Consider the following 25,824-nt stretch of genomic DNA (forward strand, 5'->3'; position numbering starts at 1 on the left):
TATTCATTCACTCAGCTATAGGGAGGATAATCCAGGTTCTATCTTCGATTTCTGTTCTGTAGCTGACTATAAACTTTTATGTCACTGGGAATGAAGAATTACGGAAAAACTATGCCCTGAACAGTATGTGTTCAGTGTTCTCAGAGTCTAGAGATGCTTTTGATCCTCCAAGAAGATAGCCTAGGCCAGAAATGAATGTTATGCAACTTGCTGTTTCTGACTCTCTACTTCTAAAAGTGGTGGGTAAGACTCCCCAGTAAACAATGTGTCTAAGGATGTTTTCAAGTGGGGTTTTCAGCTCCTTTTTTGCTGTTAGGAATTAAAGGCACCCGGTTTCCTATCTCAGAATGAATGACATTTAACTCCTGCAAGGGGTAAGGAGCTCCTGGTGTCCCCCCTGACCCGGCAGCTTCCCCGTGGTCCCTGTCATTTCCATCTGGTTGGTTATCTCCAGGGCATCTTCAAGGGGACCCATGGTTGTGAGTTTGAGGATCTGTCTCACTTGGCAGCATGCTGGTTTCAACTTTACTTGAGTCTTTAATAGAAATGGTCTCCTTGTCAGAGCTGGGATAGCACAACACAAGTTTCTCCTTCCTTGAGACTTCCAGTGTCTGCTGCCTTTCCTCTGCAGGGCCCATCTGTGTTGTCCAACTTGCTGCATGAGAATTCGCATCCCTCTCCCGGAGTGTTTGTCTCTCTTCTCCCACTCCTGCCTGCATCCCTGCTGCTGCAGGCTCGCCACCATTATCTCCCTGTGATAGGGTGTTGGTGTCTGTTCCTCTCCCACTGCAGTTGTGCTGGTGTGGGAGACAGTGAGGCACCATGCATGGTGAGTTATTGTAGGAGTGTGTCCAGGCAGTGGGAGAGGATACACGTCCCTTTATGGGAGAAATCTTATCTCCTAAGTCATTCTCTTTTCCATCTACAATACAATTTTCCACTCTTCCGTGGGATAAGTTGAATGCATTCACGTATGGTTTTTCCTCACTTCCATACTGTTCGTGGCTTGATTTTGGCTCTTCCTGTTGTAAAGCTTGATTCTCATCCAAAATGTGATCTTTGCTGAAGGTGTCAATCACCTGGTAACCAAGGGACAAAGTAAACTGGTTTAATTCATTGATCTTTAATTTATCCTGGTCGCTGTGTTGAGTAGACACCATTACTGCATGGTCAATAACCCCCCTGGAGTGTTGAGATCGGAAAACACTATTCTCGCCATTTCCCAAACAGGCTGGGGAGGGGCCAAGAACTTCCCCTTGTGCACCAGTGATATTTTCCGTTTGCTTGGGTGAGAGAACAGGGTGTGAATGGTGGTGCTCAGCAACCCTGACTGGGGGCTGAGGCACCATTAGTAAGTTCCCATTGGGAACGTGGCCCATTGGGCAGCAGCTGCCCTGCTCAGAACCCTGATTGTCTACCGACAAGCTGTCAGCTGTGAAGGTGCCATTTCTTTCCTGAGAAGGGATCTGATCCAGGGCATGTTGCAGTGGTCCCTTTGAACAAGTGAGTTTAGCATGGCTGCTCCTCCCTGGCAGCTGAGAACTGACAAAAGACACAGGTTTTGCCTTGAGTTTTCTCTCAAAAGTTCTGGCTGCTCTCTGGAGAGGTAACCTTGTTTGTTTATGTCTCTTGTTGTGATCTGATGTGGATTCCTCCGGGTGGACCCTAGTTTTTCCAAAGGGGTGCAGATCTACCTTTAGCCTTAAATTCTGTCCCTTCGCTTTCTCCCGCAGATGGGAGGGCTTGAGTGTCTTCTTTTTCAGAGCCCGGTGCTCTGGAAGCTTTTCTCTTGCTTCCTTGACCTCCTCCAGGCTGGTACAGGTTTTGAGATCCAAGGAAGTCAGGTGTTGGCTTTCGCTATCTCCCTGTTTCCAGGAAACCGGTGTCTCTGCTGACACCACCAGCCCTTTTGCCCTGACTAAATCAGGGTTCTGGAATTTCACCCTCTTTGTAGAACATGCCTTCTTGATTTTTGCTGACAACCTTGATTTGTCTTTGTTCTCCTGACCCCTGAGGAATTTTTCTATTGCTCTGTTAATTTGAGCTTGCTGCTTCTCAGATTCTGCCTGCTCTCTTCGATCTGCCTTCTTCCCTCTCACAAAATCTTGAAACGCATCCCAGGGTACGTATTTGCAGGTAAAGGAAATGTTGGGATGAGAATTTGTAGGCTTGCTCTGCTTTAAAGGGTCCTGATGATGGTCATATCCCGCACTATGTCTGTGAGCAGTCCTGCCTCCAACACGTTGCCCTGGCTCCCGTCGCTTGGAGGATGAGCTGGTGATGAAAAGTCTCTGTGCAGCATTGTCTCCTTTTCCTATTGGAGGCTGCCATGACTTGTTTGTTAAATGCTTCCCAAGACTCACTCCTGCCAAGGTTGAAACGGATGTCCCATATCTGCTTCTAAAGGTGCCACTGCTCATATCTGCTGAACAATAAATGCAGGAATTTACCACCAGGCACACTTGTGGTATCCCAACCAACCAGAGGTCTATGAACCTTATGAAAATTGTAAAATGACTCTTTTAATTGTGATAATTCCTGAGTATTTCCTAAATTTCTGCTGATAGGAAAGAGAACCCTTGGCTATTTGGTGCTTTTGCAATCGTGTTCTTGGTAGCCACCTCTCAGTCAGCTGTGATGCCAATTTAGAAACTGTGCCATTAGGATTGTAAATGACATACATGCCAGCTCATACTTAGATTCCATCATGGTTATGTTACCTTTAAAGATGACTGACATCTTAATCCTTTTCAAATGGCACAATAGGTTTTTCTTACTTGTTTCCCATTTTGGAAATGGAAATACAAATTTGGAAGAATGTAGGTAGATGAAACATTAAGCAATGTCCAGGCCTCAAGAAGAGTAACCTTGACAACAACAACAAAAAAAGAATACCTGTTACCTTAATGAAGACAGAAGGCCATATTTTATTTTACTTCCTGTAAATTAATGCACTATCCACTAAAAAATTCTTAATAAGTGGTTAATTTGGGATATTGCCTAGTGGTAATATCTACTTGTGACTTTAAAATAGTATAGGTAATATATACTATTAATAATACACATTCAATAATATCAACAAAAACCTAATATTACTCTTGTTTATAGGAAGAACTAGACAATGTGATAAATATTATACATTTATTAGTTCATTTGATATTAAAAAGAGCCAGGGTCTATTGTAGAAGTTCTGCCATCTTAGGACAGTTAAGAGGAAGGCAATCCATTTGGGTGTTGGTCTTAGAGCAGCCTATCTCGTTCTTATCTACAGTGAGTCTTGAATTATGTCTCACTAGCCTGCTTTCTCTTGTTTCATGAAATCATTTAATTTAGAGGAAATAAAAAGGAAGAACCTCCATTTATTAGGTAAAAGAAGAGGTGAGCCAAGCCCAGGCTAAAATGTCACCATACCCTAAGGCACACTTGTGGGTGACTTTGAGAAAGCTGCTGGTGTGGAAAGGGCCCAGGTGGATGCGTGAATGTCCTGGGAAAGAGTTGATGGTCTTCATCGGATTCTCTTAAGTTCTAGAAACAGAAGGCAAACATCAAGAACTACTCAACTAGGTGATTCCTGGCACTTCCTCTACACAGAGAAGTCTGCTCTGAAGTCCCGTGTTACAGGCATAATGTTGAACTTATCTTCAAGACCAAGCATGGAATTGACTGCCATCCTGAATTCTTCCTCCCACCCTCAGGATACTGCAGAAGTGCAGGTGTTTCCCCAAGGCCACCACTGATATAACAGACCAAGAAACCAGTGCTGCAAAGGGTTAAGTAGTCATGTCCTCTTGTGTATATAATTCCCCCACAGACAGACTAAGCAAGGCTTTAGATACTCCTGAAAGCTAAAAGGAAATAAAAAAGCTAAGCCTTGATTTCTTATAAAATAAAACCAATCTTTTCTGATTTCTATGGAAGCTGTTTTTTTCTTGGCCATCTTTTTCTGGAGTCAAACCATCAGCCCCAAGGAACCAGCAAGAAATACAGTCAGATAAACTCACATCCTGCCTTATGCCACATAGGAAATAAAATATAGTTTCATTCTTATCCTGTGGTGCCTGGATCAAGCCTCAGGGCCAGATCGCCACAGAAAGTATATCACATGAGTCCTCTGTCATTCATTTTCCAGCAGAAAATCCTGCCTCCTCCAAACCAGTTGAAATAAGTGGCAGAGCCTCTAAGCTGAGCAGCCGTGTAAGTGTGTGCACTGCAGGGCGTGAGAGCATCGCCCCAGAATTCAGGATGGAAAGGAAGATGCTTGATTCATTGCCTCCACACAAGTATTGGCATTGCCTGTAGACAGCAGGTAGGTGCCACGGCCAGGTCCACTGGGCTCGCGACATGAGACAATGAATTAAGCCCCGACTTTCCGAGAACTGAGAAGTTATCATGGTTGACAGCTCAGCAAGCAAAGTGTGTTTCTTAACATCGTTCCTGAAATGAATCACTGGTGTTAGGAGGCCATTCTTCTCAAGTGCCATGCTCCAGGAAGGCTATTTACTGCAAATTGGCACCAGAGCTCAGAGGATGCTGGGAAGAAAGCTGGTACCCACATTCTTAGAAATCTCAGCAGTATTGCTACTGAGGCTTCTCTTTCCTTTTTAAAGCATCCTTAGGTATTGGTTCTTAACATTCACTTTCCAGGGAGGAGAGGCAACATAGATGGCTCACCCCGCTGCACATACAAAAAACATTCAGACAGATACTCACCACATATACAGGAAGCACACTCTCACAGAGACATCTACTGGCACACAGACACATAGACAGATACTCAGACATGCACATGTATGCATTTACACAGGCACACACATATACTTGGACATGCACATGTGTTCTCATACACATAGGTTCTCAGACATGCATGTGTGCATGTTTACACACACCACATGTACACACAGGTTCTCAGACAAACACATGTATAAATAGGCATGTTTACATATGCCTATACACAAATTATCAGACATACATATCTCTCTCTCTCTCTCTCTCTCTCTCTCTCTTTCTCTCTCTCTCTCTCTCTCCAGCACCTTTATATCTTCAAAAAAGGAAGAAACAGACTAAACAGACTACAGTGAATTTTATAGCACTTCTCTAAGAACAGTGGGAATTTCTAACAGACAAGCTCACCTATTGTTCTTTTTCCATGCTGTGGCAGGATTTGTGACTGGACTTCTTCATGTTTCTGGTTGTTTGGCTTTTCAGCTGTCTTTGGACTACATCTTGTCACTAAGTCTGCATCATAAAGAGCTTTCTTGTTCCCAGGAGGCCCGTAGCATGCTGCCTGTAGCAGTTCATCGCCCAGGCAAGAGCAAGCACTGTGTGCCCCGTGGTCTCTCCCTTTCAGCTTTCTGAATGATGCATCCAGGGCTGTGGACTCGCAGGCCAGCATTGCTTGATGGCTGTTTTCCTGTCTAAGTGGTGTTTCCTTTCTGGAGCCCACATCGGACATCACCTCTGTCTCATTTTCTCGAGTTAAGTGGCAGTTACAGTACCCCACGGCACGGCCATTTCTTGCTTCATGAGCACACAGGGATTCATTGAGAGTTCTGCAACAAAGGTTTTCAGATGTGCGTCCATTTGCTCTGCCTTGTTGGAGTTTCCAGTTAAATATGATTAACCCTGCACATGTAAGACCAATGGCTCCTGTGGCAAAAAAAAAAAAAAAAAAAAAAAAAAAAAAAAAAAAACAAGAGAGATAGAGACAATTAGAAGAACAGCATGGGAGATCTGTGGTGCCTACACATGTGAAGACACAAGAGGCATCTACTATCTAGCACCATAGGAAAACCATCAAGCCACCTAGTAGCTGTTCTGACTTCATTCTACTGCACAGTTTGTATATTAAGAGTTCCAGGGTTAGAGAGGTGGATGCCTGGGTAAGAGTGCTTGCTGTTTGCACAAACTTTGGAACCTGAGATCAAATCCTCACCATTTGTGAGAATACCTGGGTGTGGTCACTGGTGCACTATAACCCCAGAACTATGGGAAGCAGAGGCAGAAAGGTCACTGTGGTTGCTACATTAGTTCCAGGGTCAGTGAGAGGCATTCTCAAGGGAAGAAGGTAGAAGCTGGTAGAGTCCCCCCCACACCCTCCTCTAGCCACCACATGAACACAGCTGTATGCATACTTTTACACACATGCCATGCTATACAATACTACACACATACATGTGTGATGTGATAAGCATGCCTGTGTTGCCTGGTTTATGCCTGAACTCTCAGTCTAGTTTGAACCCCATGACACATCACTTGGCTGTGCAGCTTCCTGAGTTTTCTCTGGAATATCTGTTAATTATCCCAGGCTCTCAGATTCTGGATACAATCAAAGGAAATCTGTTGCTGTTGAAAAACTTCTGCCATTTATGGGAAACAATTTCTTGGCATTTCAGATTATCAATGTTGTTACACAAATGTTGAAGGAACTTGCTTTCCCAGAAGTTTAGATCCCCTTTGAGGGAGTATGATGTCCACTGACTGGGTGGTTACTCTGTTGTCTGGTCTCCATTAAAAGTACAACCCAGAGTCAAAGAGCTAGTGTTCAATTCAACTGGAATCTCCTCTCAAATGGTTTATAGCACAAAATCTACCACTTAGTCTTGAATGCCCATTAGTGGGCCTTTGTCCTCCAGATTTAGAGGACAATCACAGACATAGACACAGAAAAACACACGCTCGAGCGCACACCCACACACAGAGAGACAGAGAGACAGAGGCAGAGACAGAGAGACAGAGAGACAGAGAGGCAGAGGCAGAGACAAAATTTGAAGCACACAGACACATATACAGACACACAGAGAAATGTGTGTACTCATGTACACACACAACCAGAAATACAACACACAGAAACAGACACACACAACCTTCATTATCCTGTGTATATTTTTCACTATGCACTGAGATCATTTTAAAGCACACAGAGAGATCAATAACTCAAGAAATTTCAACTAATGGCTGTATTATGTATCATTCATCTGGGAAGCTATGATCCTCAATGTATTTTTAAATTCCATCACTCTTAAAAATTGAGGGATATCTATCTTTTTCTTGGTGTTGGCCAAGTATATGAAAGAGAAGATACAAGTCCTCAAAGAATTCATAGCCCTCCAGCAACAAGGCATAGTGCTTTCTCTAAGTCATGAGTCTGGTCAGAGGGGAGGCAGAGTTCAAATCTGTATCATATACTGACTGACTCAGCCACAGGCCCTGGGTGTGTGGTTCCTAAGTTTCTCCTGCTGATACCGGTTCAGGGTTCTGAAAAAGACCGCTGGAAAACTTTTAAATACAAACCTTTTTTCTTTGAAAATTCCATACATATGTGTAATGTACTCCATATATATATATCATATACATCATAACCATATATATGTGTAATGATATATATTATATATGTCACATTACACACATACATGGTTATGATATATGTGATATATATATAACATATATAATATATACCTATATATATTATCTGTATATAAGCTAACCATATATATATGGTTAGCTTGCTATGGACACCCACAAACACCACAAACAGGTGAGAGGACAGTGAAGGAGTCCTGTGTCTTCCCTGTGTGGGCCCTGCAGATGGAACCCAGGCCATTAGCTTGGAAGTGAGTGTCTTTACCCACTGAGCCATCTCTCCTATCCTCACTGGTGACTTTTACAAGCAGGAAAAGCACAGAGATGTGAGTGCCCCAAGTGCTTACTGCTCACCGTGTCTTTAAACCTTTTCCTTGAGTCCTAAATAAATATCTTAGACCCCAGAAAACCAAATAACCCTATTTAAAAATGGGGTACAGAGTTAAACAAAGAACTTTCACCTGAAGAACTTCAGATGGCTGAGAAGCATCTTAAAAAATGCTCAACATCATTAGTCATTAGGGAAATGCAAATCAAAACAACCCTGAGATTTCACATTACACCAGTCAGAATGGCTAAGATTACAAACTCAGGAGACAGCAGGAGTTGGCAGGGATGTGGAGAAAGAGGAACACTCCTCCACTGCTGGTGGGGTTGCAAATTGGTACAACCACTCTGGAAATCAGTCTGGCGGTTCCTCCGAAAACTGGGCATGTCACTTCCAAAAGATCCTGCTATACCACTCATGGGCATATACCCAGAGGATTCCCCAGCATGTAATAAGGATACATGTTCCACTATGTTCATAGCAGCCCTATTTATAATTGCCAGAAGCTGGAAAGAACCCAGGTATCCCTCAACAGAAGAGTAGATGCAAAAAATGTGATATATATACACAATGGAGTACTATTCAGCCATTAGAAACAATGAATTCATGAAATTCTTAGGCAAATGGATGGAGCTGGAGAACATCATACTAAGTGAGGTAATCCAGTCTCAAAAGATCAATCATGGTATGCACTCACTAATAAGTGGATATTAACCTAGAAAATGGAATACCCAAAACATAATCCACACATCAAATGAGGTACAAGAAGAACAGAGGAGTGGCCTCTTGATCTGGAAAGACTCAGTGTAGCAGTATAGGGCAAAACCAGAACAGGGAAGTGGGAAGGGGTGGGTGGGAGAACAGAGGAAGGAAAGGGGGCTTATGGGACTTTTGGGGAGTGAGGGGCCAGAAAATGGGGATATCATTTGAAATGTAAATAAAAATATATCGAATAAAAAAAAGAACTTTATATATAATATATATATATATATATATATATATATTATATATATCCCAGTACTGTGTGGAAAGCAGTTACTGAAATAGAGGAAGTATCTCTGTGCTGCAGTCCTGAGAACAGGAAGTGTCTGTAACAAGAAGAGTTCACCTTTCCAGGTTATGACACAAGTTACACTTGGGACCGTAGTCCTTCAGTCTCAGGCTCCTATCTCTGTCTTACACTGCTCTTCTGAAACAGAAGTGCTGGCAGCCGGTGCTGGGTCTGTTGCCACCTCTACCCTGTTCGCCTCTCCTTCCTGCATCCCTCCCGCTCTCCCAGCTGCTGTGGAGATGACTCACACACTCCAAGAAAACACACTCGAGGGTGGAAAGAAGAGGCCTACATTTCCCAGGTGTACCTGCAAAGCCAAGCACAGTGAAGAGAACCACATCCTGCCCTGGGAGAAGGGGACGCCTGTCCTTTAGAGCCAGAGTGACGTTATGACCCTTGGAGTCACAGTTGGTCTCAGTCAGCCTCAGCATGTTCTCTGCAGCGGCCACAGCTGGGGGAAACACCTCACAGTTTAGGTTCTTGGTGTTATGAAGTGTCTGAGCCGGAGACGTCACGAAGTTTCTTAAAATGCGGGCTGGCAGGTGAAGGTCATAGGTGCAGCTCCAATGGTTCCCCTCCAAGCGCAGGAGGCTCAGCTGCTTCAGCGAGGTAAAGGCATCTGGCATGTGAGCCAACATGTTTCTAGAAAGATCCACTTCCTGCAGTTGGGGCAATTGCTGGAAGGCATCCTTCTCAATGAAGGAACTGAAATTGTTAGATAAGTCCAGATGTCTGAGTGTGTGGAGGGTCGCACCTTTAAAAGAACTCTGCGTGAGGTTGGTCATCTGATTTCCATCCTGCAAGAGTCGGCTCGGGACCTTGGAGTTCTGGAACCAGGCTCTTCTCAGGCTGCGGAGGGCATTATAGGTCAGCGCCAGGACCTGCAGGCTTCGCAGCTTGCTGAAGGTGTGGTCCAACAGAGAAGAACTGGGGATGTGGTTGTGGCCCAGAGACAAGGTCCAAAGCTTGGTGCGGCTGTGCAGGGAGCCTTTCTGAATTCCATAGATAGCATTTCGGCTCAGAGAGAGCAGGGCCAAGTTAACCGGGAGAGTCAAATTGGTCCACTCTACTGAAGAGAGGTCTCCGTCTGTAAGGATTAGAACCCTGGTGGTCTCAGGGGCTGCTGTAGGAAAGAAAACACAAGCTAGAGACAAATACATGCACAGGGTGGAGAATAGAGGGAGTCTTGTCACTGGATGGGAAAAAAAGTGAGAACAATTACAAGTTTGTCCAAAGCTGGCTGTAAGAATGCTGGGTTTTACCTCCCCCTGTCTGCAGAACATGATGTTGAAGGAACACAGCCCTCGTGGTCCTCAGTATGTGGAGTGAGTTGGCTTGGGGCTCACCCACACTGGGTTGTTTTGAATGTGGCCTTTCAGGCTTCCTTGGAAATTGAGTCCTGTTATGGGCCAGCTCTACTATCCCTGCAGACTCTACCCCATCCCTGGCCTGACTTGATAAGGCTCCCTAACAAGACTTTTGTCAGCGATGGATATTTCTGCTAGAAAATCAATTAATTTTTCTTTCTACTCTCCTCCAACCTAAAGGTGTGAACTGGGGTTGGGGCAGGAGGGGGACTCAGCTACTTTCTTTCTTTCTTTCTTTCTTTCTTTCTTTCTTTCTTTCTTTCTTTCTTTCTTTCTTTCTTTCTTTCTTTCTTTCTTTCCTTTCTTTGCCCTTCTTTTGCTTCAAGCTAAAGTTGTCAACTTAGTCAGATAGATCTATATTCTCTCCAGACAACTGGAGGGTCTGTCGGCAGGGTTCTCATTAAGTAGAGGCCATCTTGGCCTCCTGTCTGATATCTGTTCCCTCCAATGAAGTCCTTCCTGTGATGACAGGTGGTACTCAGGGCTTCCAACTGTTAAATCCCTTCCCATAATCACCTCTGAGCCTTAGCTGCTCTGTCCTTAGAAACCAAAGCATTTTAACTCAATAAAGATGCATTGTAATCAGGAGTTATTGTAACACATCTTTATCATGCTAACGTTGTTTTGACTGCAGATGACAGTATCATGAGAATGAAGGAGCCCATTGTCCCCTGGAAGTCTGAAAGTGATATTAGAGCCACCAGCCATGGAGGAAGCAAATTCTAGTTCCCCTGGGAAATTTAGGGTGCATGGTTGAAACAAAGGGATAAAAATGTAAAAGGCAGAGGAAGCTCAGAGTGCAGTCCTTCGGAATAATCCCTTCCCTCTGTTAGCACACACCAGCTAAAGTCAGGGAGCTTTCTAAAGTGCATGTTATTGATCATTTAAATTCTATTAATTCTGGCCAGTTTGGCATTTCTCGACTCTCCTTGTTATGTCTGAGAAGTTCAGGCGAGTTTGGTGTTTGCTGGGTGCCCAGTGCTTTGGGATTTGCAGGCTTTCACTGAGAAAACTCTGGTTTCTCTCTGTCTCATCTGCAAGGAGATACCAACCACCTCCAGTAGCTTTCTGATTCTGTATGCATGAAGTCTGGCCCCACAGAGATGGCATGCTGTATATAAGGGGACATGGAAGAGCAGCTGTGCAGAGGGACACCAGCTCTGCCACCTCACACACACCACGGAGGCCTACTCATGGGATGGGAGCACATTGTGCCTGCTCTCAGTGCTGACCGGAAACAGAGCACACTGCACGACTACCTTGAAACTCTCCCTTCAGAGAAGATAAGAATGTCTGCCTCTGAATTCCCAGAGAGCTCTGAGATTTTAGAAATGAAACAAATTACCTTCCTCACTCTGTCTTCGGGCAGGCTTATTTTTGAGAATTTTCTACTGACAGAGCTTATAGCTTGTTTATCCCTTCCATGAATATCAGGATGTAAATCACATTCTCCTCAAATCTGTTAATAAGGTGTCTTATTAAATTGTTGACTTAAGCAAGCAATATGTAATGAATACAGGCAGCAATTCTTGTTAGCATTTCTACACCTCATTTACTGCCGATAAAGAGAGAGAGAGAGAGAGAGAGAGAGAGAGAGAGAGAAAAGACTTTCAAAATAGGCTTTGATAATAATCATTTTTGCTGGCATGTTGGTTAATCTTACGAATGCTGAGCAACTGTAGCTCAGGACTCAGAATCATTTACATATCCTTCAGTTGATGGTAAGGCTCAAATCTACACAATGCACAGACTGAAAAAAGTCAGTGATCAAAATTCTCCTATTCTCCTTTTCATTTTTAAGTAACTTCATGGGATGCAGATATTCTTTTGTAATAAAAACATCTCAGTTGGCCCTGAATGTATTGGCCTGTTATTGGTTGGGGCAATGAGGGACAGAAAATCAAAGGTCACACATCCCTGTATTTGAGTAAGGCCTGCTCTTTGGGAGGGGCCACTTTCTGGATGATGTCAGGGCAGTCAGTACAGCAGCAGGAGCTGCACAGCACATTGATGGGTGCAGATGGGAGCTTATTACCTACTATGTAGGTTAGCTGGTGACACAGCGTGACATCTTGGGTGCATACCACACAGGACGCAGGGCAGGCTGCTGTCACATGCAGCATGAAGGCAGGGGGTGAGAGCTGTCCACCTGAGAAGAGAGCAGAGTACAAGACCCATAAGAATGTGGAGTCCCTGCTTGGGACTTTACCTCTCTAATGGCAGCTGCTCCTTCAGGAGCACCACGGTGTCCTCGAAAGAGTGAAAAGCTTTTTTTTTTTTTTTAAGTTTAAAATGAACTGTTAACACATTTGATCATGAAGCCAGGAACACACCCCAGAACACTCCATTAGTAGGTGACTAAACAACGCTGGTTCTTGGCAGAGCACTTTAGAGTTTGCAGTATGTTTGCCCAAAATATCATCTTTTAAAAAAAAAAAAATTGTGTGTTCTTTGAAGCTTAAGAAATGGAGGTGGTTAACATCTGGATTCACACAGATAGAAGGAGAGAACCCAAGTCTTTTAAGGGGGGTGTGACATGCATCTCCAATGCTGAAGTCCATTTCAGGCTCCCAGTCTCAGATACCTACAAGGGAACCAACTCCTTCCCTATAGACTAAGGAGATCAAAACCACAGCTCTGCCTAGCATTAAAGTCAACTGTGGTATTGACCAGTGATGGCACTTTTCATGAACTACTTCATTTTTCTTAATTTTTGTTTTTTCTATGTTAAATACAGCAACAATCACTACAACCACCAATGACAACAACATGACAACCATACAGAGGTAGATGAGATGCTCTAAGAACAATAAATGTTCAAGTTTGCCATGATGCTGTCTTTCCAAGCCTCCCCAGTGAAACTAACACCATTTTAGTCTTCCTTCAAAGGCGTCTCTTAAAAGGAGTTCCTTGATGGGTAGAAAGAGAAAGAGAGAGAGAGGGGGGGGGGAATAGAATGGAGGAAGAAACAAACATAATATAACCTTGTTACATAAACATAAATATGTTATATAAACTTCATGTAATGAAGTTTTTGAGAAAAAATAAATATTATTGGTTCAATGAGGATTTAGCAAATATTTCAGATTCAAGGCCCAGATTACAATTACAGCCTTTATACTTTGGGGATCAAGATGTAGGCGGAGGTCTGCCTCATCGGGGCACCTTCTATGCAGTGATATAAAGAGTAAGCAAGGGACCATGAAAATAGGTGAAGTCACATGATAGGGAGTCGTTCTGTAAAGTAAATACAACCATAAAAGGAGTTAAGGAGCCTGAGCCTCTGGGGCTTAGTAGGCAGGCAGGAAGAATCTCTGATAAAGCACCATTTAAATATAAGGTGTGAAAGGCAAAGATACAGGAAGTCCTGCTGGGAAGAAAAACAAGTGCAAACTCCCCAAGGGTGGGGTGGGCTTCATGCTATGGATAGAGTGGGCATTATGAATTCAGTTAGTGATTTAATAAAAGTTTTAGTGACATTTTCCAATTCAAGGCCCTTACACGTTGGGGACGGAGATGTATGTGAAGCCTTGCCTCATCAGGTGTGTAAGCTAAGCACGGGTACAAGCAGTGAACAACTGAATATGAAAATAGATGATTCCTGTGGATGGAGGCGTGGTGGGCCACACTCAAGGGGTGTGGTGGACTGCATAAGTTGAATGCACTGGAGGGATGTGGTAAGCCCCACACAGGTTTACTGTGGCAGGACTGGAATCTACAGGAGGAAGAGTAAGTCAGAGATTGCAGGACAGGTTGCTATGTGTCCTGGGGAAGAATACTGAGGACATTGTTTTTCCCTTATGCAGATGGGATAGGATGTGATTACAGGCTTTCACGAGAAGCACTGCTTTATGTGAGGTACATGCTTACATGATTACCTTGTTTGCTGTCTGGATCATGCTTTTAGAAAGCTGCACTAATAGAAGAATATTTTAATAATGTCAGCAGGACAAGATGTGGCTCTGACAACAGAGATAGATTGAGGATGAAAATTTTATTTTAAAATAAATATAATAGTCAATATAATTTGACTTAACAAAAGTGAACTCAAACCTATCTGGTAGACAATGCTAAATCTACAAGAATGATTAAAACACTGTTCACCTTCAAAATACCTTGTACCTGGTGGTATCAATATTGATTCACCCATTACTAAGAGAGACTAAAATGAATCTAGCAAAAGATGAAGAGCTATTTTATGGAATCACTTACACACCAAAAGGATGTGTTTATTAATTGGATCTACAGAGTGTGGCCGTTTTTTCTTAGGCAGAGCATAAGAGTCAGACAATTCTACTATGAGAGAATATTCAGAACAAGGCCTTATGATCCATAAATGTGACCTCAGCTCACTTCTGTGGCCTTTCTAGGCAGCAGACAGTATCATCTGTGTGTGTGTGTGTGTGTGTGTGTGAGAGAGAGAGAGAGAGAGAGAGAGAGACAGACAGACAGACAGACAGACAGACAGACAGACAGACAGATTCAGAGCTTAGGTAGTTCACACAGAATCCTGGAGTCACTTTCCCTAGCATCCCTTTCATCTTGACTGCCTGCTTCTGACAGGACGGATTCCAGAATGACCCATGAGATCATTCTGTTGGGTCATTGCCTGTTATACATGTATGCACCCCTCCACTCTAGGTGCATGCACAGAACACATAGAGACAAGGAGCTGCCCTAGCTGCTTCTCTTCCATTTTATCCTAGAGGAAGGTTGCCCTGTGGGGACTGTCCTCTCAGGTGCAGCACAGAGGAAACAGCCAGAGACATTAACCCATGCTGGCCAAGGGAAAGCCAAGCATCCAACTTGTGAGCTACCTATGTCAGGTACCTTGATTTTAGTATGATGAGACTCCGGAAAAAAAAAAAAAACAATCTGTGCTGAGCTCAGGACCCATAGAAACAACAAGGCAAAACAACGTCCAAAACATACTTTTTGCTAGAAACTCCTAAATCTGGAGTCATTTGTTGTACAGTAATGGGCCTTTTATTGCAATGGCTCTGAATTCTGACCTCTTAATTCTGATTACTCAAACTACAGGAATTTGAATCCCTGTGTTGCATTTGGGATGTTTAGCCTCAGGAGAAACGTTATTACTAAAAAGAGAACAAGGTTTAAGACTTCCTTTGTATCCCTGCCTTGTGGTTCTACATGGTTTGTTTGTGCTCCAGGATCGTCTTTAAAATTTTCCAGCACTTGCAGTGTTTAGCAGTGGGCAGGTTGATTATGGAGGCTGTAGATAAACTTTGAAGGAGAATCTTTATAACTCCACAGTACCCTAGATGCAAACACAGGAAAGAAAAATGTCACAGCTTAGGATCTTAGTAAGTAGACACTGTAGTCATTTATTGAACCGGGAAAAGATAGAGTTCACAGCTGGGGAGAAGTAATCTAGAGGTAAAAAAAAACTGGGACCTGTTTACAGAGGAGAGGCTGAGATGAGTCATCAATAAACTGACTCAAAATAGGATCATCCTGGGACAACTAAAACTCTAGAAAACAGAGGAAAACCAAAGAGCCAAAGGCAGAGACGGGGAAGGTTTCAGAGTCAACTGAAAAAACCTCTTAGGGACAAAGGAATGTGCTTAATGTCATGAAAAGTAAGAGGAACAATGACATTTAACAATGAGTTTGCCATAAAGGGTGTGTTTATTCTCCACACAAGGAAGGTGTTGGTGTGTGGAGAAAGTATAATTGGTAAGGTGTGGTGTGTGTGTGTGTGTTTTTATTAGATATATTCTTTATTTACATTTCAAATGTTGTCCCCTTTCCTGGTTCCTCCATTCCCCGAAAATCCCATAACCCATCTCCCCTCCCCCAGTCCCCCAATCAACCCTCTCCTACTTCCCTGTCCTGCTACTCCTCTACACTACAGCATCAAGTCTTTCCAAGACACCAAAGAGGCCTCCCTTTAGTGTCCAACAAGGCCATCCTCTGTAGCCTCTGTGTCTGGAGCCATGGGTAACTCCATGTGTACTCTTTGGTTGATAGTTTTGTCCCTGGGAGCTCTGGGAGTTGTGGGTGACTCATATTGTTGTTCCTCCTGTGGGAATGTTCAAAGACAGAAGGAGTAGACGACTCTTAGAGCATCTGGTGTGTAGAGGAGAGCCAACAGATGATGAGTAGAGTGGATCCTTGAGTGTCTACATACGAATTTCATTTTGTTGCTTATTTTTAAATGGGAAAATTCATTGTGCATCTGTAGGCCAGTGGGACGAACGGTGTAAGCAGAACACTGTCAGGTAAAGCACATAGTGGGGAGAATCACTATCATAACACACGTGCACACACACACACATAACAAAGCACACATATGACACAGAACATATGGGACAGAGATAGCCGCAGGGAAAGGTAGGCAAGTCCATGTATCCTCAGAAACAAAAGGGATGAAGGCTATGTGTGAGGAGGAATGGGTGGGTAGAGAGATGTCATCCTGGGAGCTAGAGAACTGGAAGAGTTTGCAAGATGTGACAGAGCATAGGCCAGACATAAGTAAGAGGCTCACTCAGCGGTGCAAGAGGCCAGCTGCGGTGAAACTGATCCTAATCTAAGGCTGGTGTTGTTTTGAGGAGAATTCAAAAATGAGAAAGAAAAAGGAAGTGTGGCTCTGTGGGTAGCAATGGTAACAGGAGTGACCGACCATGGTGAAACATAAGACAAAGAAAGGGATGGTAAAGCTGGTAAGATCCGGGAGGTGGGGATTAGATGATGCTACGGTGCCTGAGCACCAAGGAAAAGTGTCTCAATGAGAAGGCTTTGCTTTTCCTCATAAGATGACTTCAGAGAACCAGGTGTCCAGAGTGTTAAAACTAAAAGTCTACAAGTGGGGCCCACAAAAGGAAGAGATGTAGCATAGACTGGGTAATGATGGAGGAGGATGGGGAACATGGAAGAACCTTGCAGACCTTTCTGTGAGACTCAGGTAGGACCCAAGAGGAGTGCCCATGTCAATGGAGAAGACAAACTCACTGGGTAGGGACAGACAAAGGATCTGTAAGCCAGGGTGCTGGGACTTTCTATATGTACAGTAAAGGAACGTAGGATACAGAGCTTGACTGTAAGTCAGTCATTAAAACTCCAAAAAACAGAGACTGTGTGGAAGGGGTGATAACATGGTGCGCTAAAGGAAGAAGCCCTTAGATACAGCAGCATGGAAGACACAGCTGGTCACCCACCAACTCGGAGGAACGGAACTGAGCTCTCCAGCGAGGCTCCCATTTGTGCAGACTCCGGAGCAAACAGTGTCCTCGGGGGAGGAATAGATAGAGATGGAGAAATTGTTCTGCTATGGTTCTAAATTAGCTGGCTGCTGAGCCCGCACGTTCAGTGGGCCTCTCCCCCTCCCGGCAGTGAAACTTTCATAAAAGGAGAAGTGGTAGGGCGCCAGGTCCTTAGTATCCGACACAAGGAAACATATTATTTCTTAAAAAGAGACCAACATTTTCCAAGACTTCAAGAATTTTTTCTGTAGTTCCTCATTCATTTTTATATCCCCTGTGACTCGAACAAGGCTTGAAATATACAACGGACACAATAACCACTTAACCAAACTTATATGGCATTGCGGCTCATAATAACCAATATCTTCGTGGCAATTTCCGAAGCTAAAACTCTAAAGCTGAAAGTAGGGCATGGTCGGGAGGTCCCTAGCCTTGCCTTGGCTGCCAATCTGAGAAGTCATTCATTCCAGAAAGGAAACTGATTACAAAGTGAGGGCCAAGGGTTCCTCCTGGGATGCGCACACCACACTGTAAGGCATCGAGTTGGTTAACAGTCCTCTGCACTCGCTTTTATTCTTCCATTTTGAAGAAGAAACCCTGCCATTTAAAAACACGCAAAGCTAATTAAAGATTTTCCACTATTTCATTATCTGAATGTAGTTCCAAATTCTGAGTTAAAACTCTTATCACAGAAAGACTCAACATCCCTCCATGAACAGTAAATGAACATTCAATTAGCCCTTCAATACAAGTGCATTTTAAATAAAAATATACCTTATTGCTAATCTCATTCTTTACAAATGCAAATACTCAATTTTTCAAACCCAAAGCTTTTCCTTTCTTTTATTCTTAAGGGAGAAAAATAGTCTTTTCTTGTTTTACAGGGAAGACCCGAGTTCTCTGAAGTCGTTAGGAAACTGGAGGAGTGTCTGTGTAATGTGGAGGTAAGACTCTGACCTTCTGAAGCATCTGTGTAACAGCCCACACCTGCCAGGGCGTCACAGGTACGTGAGGGTCAGAGACTGGGTCTCAGAAGCTCTGACAAGCCAATCACATGCACAAATGAAATGAAACTCTTCAAGCTGGGTCAATGGGAAGAAGGGTCCAGTGACACCCGTACCCTAGTTGCTCTTCTGCCTTCTGACACAAAGGTCAGGTTTAACCACAAGTCAAGAAGTATCTACAACTAATTAGCCCCAGGCACAGTGAGGTCCCAGCCATCATCTGTCTAAGGCCCAGTCTCCCACAGGGCAGTCTTACAAATTGTCAAAATTGTCTTGAAATCTCTTCTTTTTGGGGTCCAAGATCTGCCATGGCTGGTCCCAGGCTTCAGATCCGTCCTTCTCCTGCATGGGGTTCCTGGGTAATTTCTTACTGCACATTTCTGCAAGGGCTTGGTAGACAAAGTAAACAGTATAAGTGTATCTATAGTATCCCTGCCTGGGAGGTTACAAAGGGAGTCAGGGATCATAAGGGGCATTGCTTGAAGACAGTTACTGACTGTATCCTGCATTGCTATATCGCTGACAGATGGAGCCCCTAGGAAGAGCAGACTCTGCTGCTTCTCCAGGGGCAGAGGCAAATTCATATCAAATTTTGGTGGTTACAAAAATAATCAGGCCAGAGAATGTTTGCTGTCATGCTGAGTTTAAAAATAGGTATGTTTTAAAATGAAAGATTTAAAAAATGGGGGGGGGGGCTTAGAGAGTATCTAAGAGTGTCTATGACTCTATCAGAGACCTAGAATCTATATCCAAACAGGTACACAGGTATATCTGGAAGCTCACAACTTTCTGTAATTCTTGGCCTCTATGGGCACACACACACACACACACACACACACACACACACACAGACAGTTTTTATTTGCATGGGAGCAAATAAAAAATAAACAAATATTTAATGTTTGTAAGTATAACAAACAGAAGGTAATTTAATCATTTTCTCTACAAATTTGTACAGAAGTGGTGAGCCTGCTAGAAAGTTATTGTCCATTTGTGTTCAATACAGAAGAAAGACCCTGTCTCAAAAAATGCACAAATCCACTGGAAGGCAGAGCCTTTACAGGACACCGAGTGATTGATGCTGAAAAATCAGGCTAATGGGAAAAATTACCTTAATATCAAGGAGATGTTTGCTTTAATTTTCTCTATAATTGCCTTAATTTGCTCTACACCTGATCATGAAATAGCATTTAAAAATAGGCAAAGGAGCTAAAACAGGAGCACCCATCCAGAAATAATACATTTCAAACCACAAGAAGATATAAGCGCTTCACACAAGACTGTGGTCTGAGTGCATGCAGAGGGAAGGGGCAGAGGCCATGAGCCTTCACAACAAATCACAAAGAGAATCCTTCAAGAAACATTTCCTACCTTATGACAAATCCCAGCTCAACATCCCTGGAACCCACTCTATTGGAAAAGACTTCCAGGCTGGCAGGCACCAGGCATTCTGTCTCCTCCACAGAAACTTCTGGAGAGGAAGCCTTTCATTGAAAGGGAGGCATCCTTCTGGCATAAAGCCTCCCTTCCCTTTCTTTTGGTACAGAAAGTTATGAATATGGGGAGATTGGCTGCTTGTGTTGGTGAGACTTGAGGACCCACTCCTAAAAAGGGCATCTTCTAGAGGATCTGGCTGTTACAAGACACTTCCAGGTCTAAGCTCAAAGAATCCTCTCCTGTCCCTCATGGACTTCAACCAGGCAAGGTTGTTCCTGTCCTGGGATTATATCTCATTAGGTGAGGATAGTAGGTCCCTGTGTGCTGGCTCGTCTTATGTTACTCAGATACACAAACTAGAGTTATCATCAAAAGAAAGGAACCTAAATTGAGAAAACTCCTCCAGAAGTTCTAGCTGTAAGGCATTTTCTTAATTAGTGATTGACGGGAGAGGGTCAAGCCCACTGTGAGTGGTGCCATCCCTGGACTGGTTGTTCTTCATTCTAGAAAAAGCAGGCAGGTTGAGCAAGGCAGGAGTACCAAGCCAGTAAGCAGCACCCCTCCATGGACTCTGGCTCAGCTCCTGCCTCCAAGTTTTTGCCCTGTTCGAGTTTCTGTCCTGATTTCCTTCGACAATGTACAGAATATAGAAGTCCAAACCAAATAAACTCTTTCCTTCTTAACTTGCTGTTTAGTCATAGTGTCTGATTGCAGCAATAGAAACTCTCACTAAGACAAGTTGGTGCAGGAAGTGCAGTATTGCTGTGACAGACCTGACCATGTTTTGGGGGAGGATTGTGGAAGGATGTTGGAACTTTGGGCTAGAAAAGACATTGAGTGTGAGGAGCTCAGTGAGCTATTCTATAGGAGATCAGAAGACAGAGAGTGAATCCCACATTGAGGTATTTATATTGGTGGGTTTTGATTTTGCTTCGGTCATATTGTGCTTGTGCCCTGGTTCTTCCTTCTTGAAGAAGGTACTTAGTTTAATTTCAATTTTTAAAGGAATCCAATGTTGAAAGACTTTGAACCTTTAAAAGGGATTTTTGGATTTTTAGAGAGATGAGTTTTTTTTTTTTTTAAGTGACTGAAATGTTAATGTGTTTGAATTAGTAAAGACTGGGACTTTTAAAGTTATTTATATTTCTAATGTAAGATTTTTTAGGATAAATAAGAAAGGAAAGGTCTGGCTTAATCGTTATCTGTGTGTCAAGTTGACAAGGGATCAGTTGTGGTGGCTAGTCTTATGTCAACTTGACACACAGACTTTTCAGCATTGTCTGGAAAGAGGAAGCCTAAATTGAGAAAATGTCTCTATAAGATCTAGCTGTAGGGCATTTTCTTAACTAGTGATTGAAGGGGGAAGGCCCAGCCCATTGTGAGTAGTTCCACTCCTGGACTGCTGCTCCTGGGTTCTATAAGAAAACAGGCTGGGCATTGAGGAGTAGCAAGCCAGTAAGAAGCACTCATTCATGGCCTTTGAGTCAGCTCCTGCCTTCAGATTTTTGCCCTGTCTGAGTTCCTGTCCTGACTTTTTTCCATGATGAACAGCAATATGGAAGTGCAAGCCAAGTAAACCCTTTCTTCTCCAACTTGCTTTTTGGTCATTGTGCTGCATTGCAGGTATAGAAACTTTGCATAAGGCAACCCAGACACAGGGAGGAAGGATGGAAGGATCTGGCAAACAAGCTTGCTTTGTCACATTAATCAGGGACTTCTGGGACACTCTCTCCTAAGGAGAGAAGATAAAGCACCTGTATGCAAAGAGAGTTCACTGGACAGGTTACACTAATTAGTGAGCCAGGCTTCTGGGATCTCATATGGCTCTGTCCTCCCTGCTATCCAATTTCTTAGTCAGCCTGACACCAAGGTCAAGGGGGATCTGCTGGTCACATTGGTGACGTGACAATGTTTGAGAGGGTCAGAAAACATTTGAAGGCAAGATCTAGAATATCTTGGAAAATGAAATAATAGCACGTGCTTAACAAGAATAAATCTGAAAGGAATAACACACTGTTCTTCCCAACATCCATAGAAACAATAGTAAAAAGACGAACAGAAGACACGGTCTCAAGGTCACATTGTTAGTGCTATAATAAGCTCAGAAGCAGCTACAGCATGAAGAGGCTATCCTATTGCAGAACAAAAGGTCTGACCATTCCTGCTCTGAGATGAGCAAACAAAAAAGGATCCAAATGAACTCTAGGTCATTAAAAGAATAATGGAAACTGTCACTAGCAGTGTAGTGGAGAGCTATCAGAATGCTGAAGAAGTTAAAAATCCTATACTATGAGGAGCATTTGGAGGAACAAAGGATTTTTACCAAAAGGATGAGAAGATCACATCAGTGTGAGCCCACAGGTTGTTTTCAAACATCCAAAGGACTGCCAGTTAGCAGAGATTGGTTTTGTTCTCTTGAAAAAAAAACCATTTACTAGATATTAAATCATGTTTCATCTTACAAAATGGATGTATTCTTATAAAAGTCTGTATAATGGTTACTGTTAATGGCTTGGTAAGACCTAAAATCACCTGGGAAGTGGATGCTTGGGTGATTGTGTTGGTTGACTTATGTTAATTGATATAGGAAGACCCATTTTAACAGTGGATGAAACCATTCCTGGACTGAGATCCTAGACTGTATAAAGTGGAAAGAGTCAGCTGAGCAGAATGGATTAGCACTCCATTTCCTCACAGATGCAATCGCAGAGCTGCTTTAAGCTCATGTTGCCAAGAATTCTGCAGCAAGATGGACTGTATCTTCAACTGTGGGCTAAAACAGGCCTTTCTCCCTTAAGTTGCTTTTGTCAGAGCCACAAGAAAAGTAACTATCACAGTGTGTCAATTTGTTTTACCTCAGGGAAAATGTTTAGCACCAATTAAAAGGATCTCTGCCATGAGTGAATCTTATCACCTTAATGAGGAATGTGGCCAGTCTTCTGATCATGAAATGAAAATCATTTGAATAAGATTTTACACATTTAACTTGGGTTTATTGTGTTTGGGGAAGATAGGAATAAGAAAAACACCAGCCTCAAAATAGAAATGGGAGAAAAAGTAGGTGAAGCCAAGCAGATCTCACCACCAGAAGTTGAGGGGAAGAGCAGACACAGTGTTGATGGAGTTAAACTAGGAGTTTTCACAAGTAAAAGCTACAGTTCAGCTGCCTGATGGACTTTAGTAAACAAGGCCTTCTATGCCTTCCCCTTGCAGCTCATGTCCCCCACATCAAGTAACAGCAGCGGCTCTCTGTCACCTTCCTCTTCCTCCGATTGCCTGCTGAGCCGGGGAGGACCTGGCCGGAGCCACGTAGCAGCTTTAAGGAGCCGTTTTGAGTTGGAATACGCCCTAAATGCAAGGTCCTATGCTGGGTGGTCTCAAAGGTAAGTGCCGACGCTGCAAATCCAGACTTCAGTGCCAGATCTGGACAGTCACCTGCATGATGCTGTCTAGTGGAGCCTGAACATCTCTCTGGAAAACACTGGCCAAAAGTTTAGATTCCATTTTCATTATACAGTGAACAGAAACCTGTTAACTCACATCCTTGGTGAGTCTAGGTTCTTCTACAAATTGTCAGTAACAGCAGTGAGCTATGGCACCAGAGAGAGGTCTGCCGAAATGTAAAGTGGTAAAGCATTATAAGTTATTGAATCTATTTCAGGGTGGTCTTGCGAAATTCAATGAAGGGTTCCACATATTGGCCTGGACTCAGTCCTGGTAATAGAGATCAGACATTCTGCCCATTTTCCTATCCCAACCATTCTACTCCTGGATATAGCCCACAAAACTGAAAGTAGACATACAAACAATCCCCAAATAGTCATGAATGGAAACAACTCAAGTGCCCACCAAAGGATGGAGAGACAGCATGTGAGAGGCACCATACACTACAGAATTATTCAGTCATAAATAGAAGTAAAATATAGATAATCCATGGAAACATATCTACAGCATCCTCATTGTGGTATGATCTCACTAATATGAGGATCCAATAGAATAGGTGTGTGAACAACATGGGCACACACACACACACACACACACACACACACACACAGAGTAAATACTGAGTGAGTTCAATAGCTGGGTGTATTTGTTACAGATGTTCAGGTGAGAAATCTGATATCAGAGTGGCAGCATGGCTGAGTTCTAGTCCTCTCCTCAGGTTAGAACATAGTATCATCATTTCCTTCCTACAAGAGCATCACCTCCCCAGTCTCCAACTTCAGGTCTTGCTTGTCTTACCTCTGCAAAGACACTATGTTCAATGCAGTCATGTGAGGTATTGGGGCTTCCATATATGAATTTGAGGAGAGACATGAGCTATTCCATATCACCAGGTAAATCTATGAAAAGGGAAACAAAAATATAGATTGATGTTGCCAAGAACTGACAAAAGAAAGATTTGGAGGAACTTCTTAGTGGATAATTGTTCTACTTTGGATAATGAAATTTGGGAGTTGTAAGTGGTCCTTATTAAAACATTATTAGTGTTGCAAATACCACTGAAGTTCTCACTTTGAAATAGTTAAATTTATGTTATGTGAACTTCATCAGGGAAAACACACTAATCAGAAGTTCTCTTTCATTATCTCTCCCGTTCACATGCCCCAGTTCCGTAAAGGCAGGCATTTTGTCTCTCTAATTCACTGTAGGTTCAAGGAGCACTAACTGGTCATCTATCGCTTTAAGATATAACTATTCATCTCAGCATTCAGGACTGACAGCCATAGCCAGTCATCCCTAGCTCAGATGTCTATAGACTGATACTAGACAAGCTTAGCGATGGGCTAGACTGTATCAAGATCTGCCCTGTGACTCTCACCCTGCTCAGATACAGGTTAGGGAGTACTTGCAGAGCCTTGCCCTCCTCACAACGACAGGAACTTCATGAGCATGCACCTAGCCTTGGCTCACGCTTCAGCCTCTGGCATCACAGCATACAGTCCCAGTAGCAACAAGTAGAACATCTACACTTCATGGCCAGTGGAGAGAAATATAAAGTCTCAGGCTGCTGGAGACAGATCAAGAGTGATATTATTTACTAGATCGATACAAGAACAATATTGCATAGAAAATCAGCATCTATGTGAATGCTCATTCAAGGTAGTCATCAATGAGAATTAATGCTTCTGGGTCATGGTGGATGGATTAACTATTGCTGGTCTAAACACATGAAGGACCAGAATGGGTAAGGTCAGAGTTCATTCACAGAAGTAAGGTTGGCAAGAGCCATCTTCTGTGTAGGAACCAAGAAAGGCAGTAGTTGTGAACTTGAGGGGAAACCCTGGAATCCGGAACATGCCTCCAACTGTGAACCATCTAAAGATCTCTCTCCTGTGGAAGCCTAGAGCTGCAGGACATGGGTACAGAGTCTCTGCAGACTCCTCTGTCACTGAGAAAGCACTCAACATCCCCAAGGTGGTAAAGGGTTTGGGTCATATAGCAAGAGTCTTACACTGCCCGCAAGATGCTACCCATTGCTTTTTCAGCTGTACTTGTATTTCTCCCCTGAAAAAAAGGAGTTTCAGAAACAGCTAGGAGGAGACAGGTGAATCATGACAGCTGTAACCTAAGGAACATCCTGGAATTAAGTATGAGCAATTCTGATGGGTAACCAGGCATGCCCGATATCATTCATTGTCGGGTTTCCATCTTCAGCATGATTTCATAGCACTCGATTGGGTTCAGCCACAAGACCGTCGTCTTGTTGTGTCTGTGCACCCCCTACCTGTGGCTTTGTCAAGCAGTCAGACTGTGACACTTCTGACACAGTCACATGAGGTTTGTCCACCACAGATAGAGGTCCACAATCAAGGAGGGGGCACTATTTCAGCAGCAAGCGGTTGACAGAGAAAAGCAGACCCATGCACAGAATCCAGATCTGCTGCTGCAGCCGAGTCCAAGAATTTGCCACTCAGAAACTGACACAGAGAAAGAGGCAGAACAGCACATGGGGTGAGGTGAATTGGATGGAAGAGCTTGGCTTCTCCACCCAATAAGAATGTAGGGAGACAGAGCACTGCTGAGAACTGACTTAGCAGCGCACAGCCTGTGC

General features: G+C 43.3%; 2 protein-coding genes across 2 annotated transcripts in view; one reads left to right on the forward strand and one right to left on the reverse strand.

The window, feature by feature from the left end:
• Tnni3k (TNNI3 interacting kinase) overlaps positions 1 to 25,824 on the forward strand; it is a 287,127-nt gene that overhangs the window by 220,721 nt on the left and 40,582 nt on the right. Inside the window, exons 22-23 of the mRNA XM_052178863.1 lie at positions 18,213 to 18,272; positions 22,983 to 23,152. Of these exons, the coding sequence (XP_052034823.1) occupies positions 18,213 to 18,272; positions 22,983 to 23,152 (230 nt within the window). The remainder of the gene's footprint in view (positions 1 to 18,212; positions 18,273 to 22,982; positions 23,153 to 25,824) is intronic.
• Positions 462 to 12,228, reverse strand: Lrrc53 (leucine rich repeat containing 53). The gene is made up of 4 exons (XM_052178811.1): positions 12,141 to 12,228; positions 9,046 to 9,861; positions 5,131 to 5,646; positions 462 to 2,422 (listed from the first exon to the last, which is right to left on the reverse strand). Exons 1-4 carry the CDS (start codon positions 12,226 to 12,228, stop codon positions 462 to 464), a joined length of 3,381 nt encoding a protein of 1,126 aa, XP_052034771.1.

Source organism: Apodemus sylvaticus, chromosome 4 (assembly GCF_947179515.1).
Source record: "Apodemus sylvaticus chromosome 4, mApoSyl1.1, whole genome shotgun sequence".
Taxonomy (NCBI): domain Eukaryota; kingdom Metazoa; phylum Chordata; class Mammalia; order Rodentia; family Muridae; genus Apodemus; species Apodemus sylvaticus.

Excerpts from the sequence above, each read along its gene's own strand:
- Lrrc53 (XM_052178811.1), bottom strand. The coding sequence starts at position 12,228 with ATGCTGCATGTGACAGCAGCCTGCCCTGCGTCCTGTGTGGTATGCACC. Across the intron at positions 9,862-12,140 it reads CCAGCTAACCTACATAGTAG|CAGCCCCTGAGACCACCAGG; the intron begins GTAATAAGCTCC and ends TCTTTCCTACAG. Across the intron at positions 2,423-5,130 it reads GCATGGAAAAAGAACAATAG|ATATGAGCAGTGGCACCTTT; the intron begins GTGAGCTTGTCT and ends ATTGTTCAGCAG.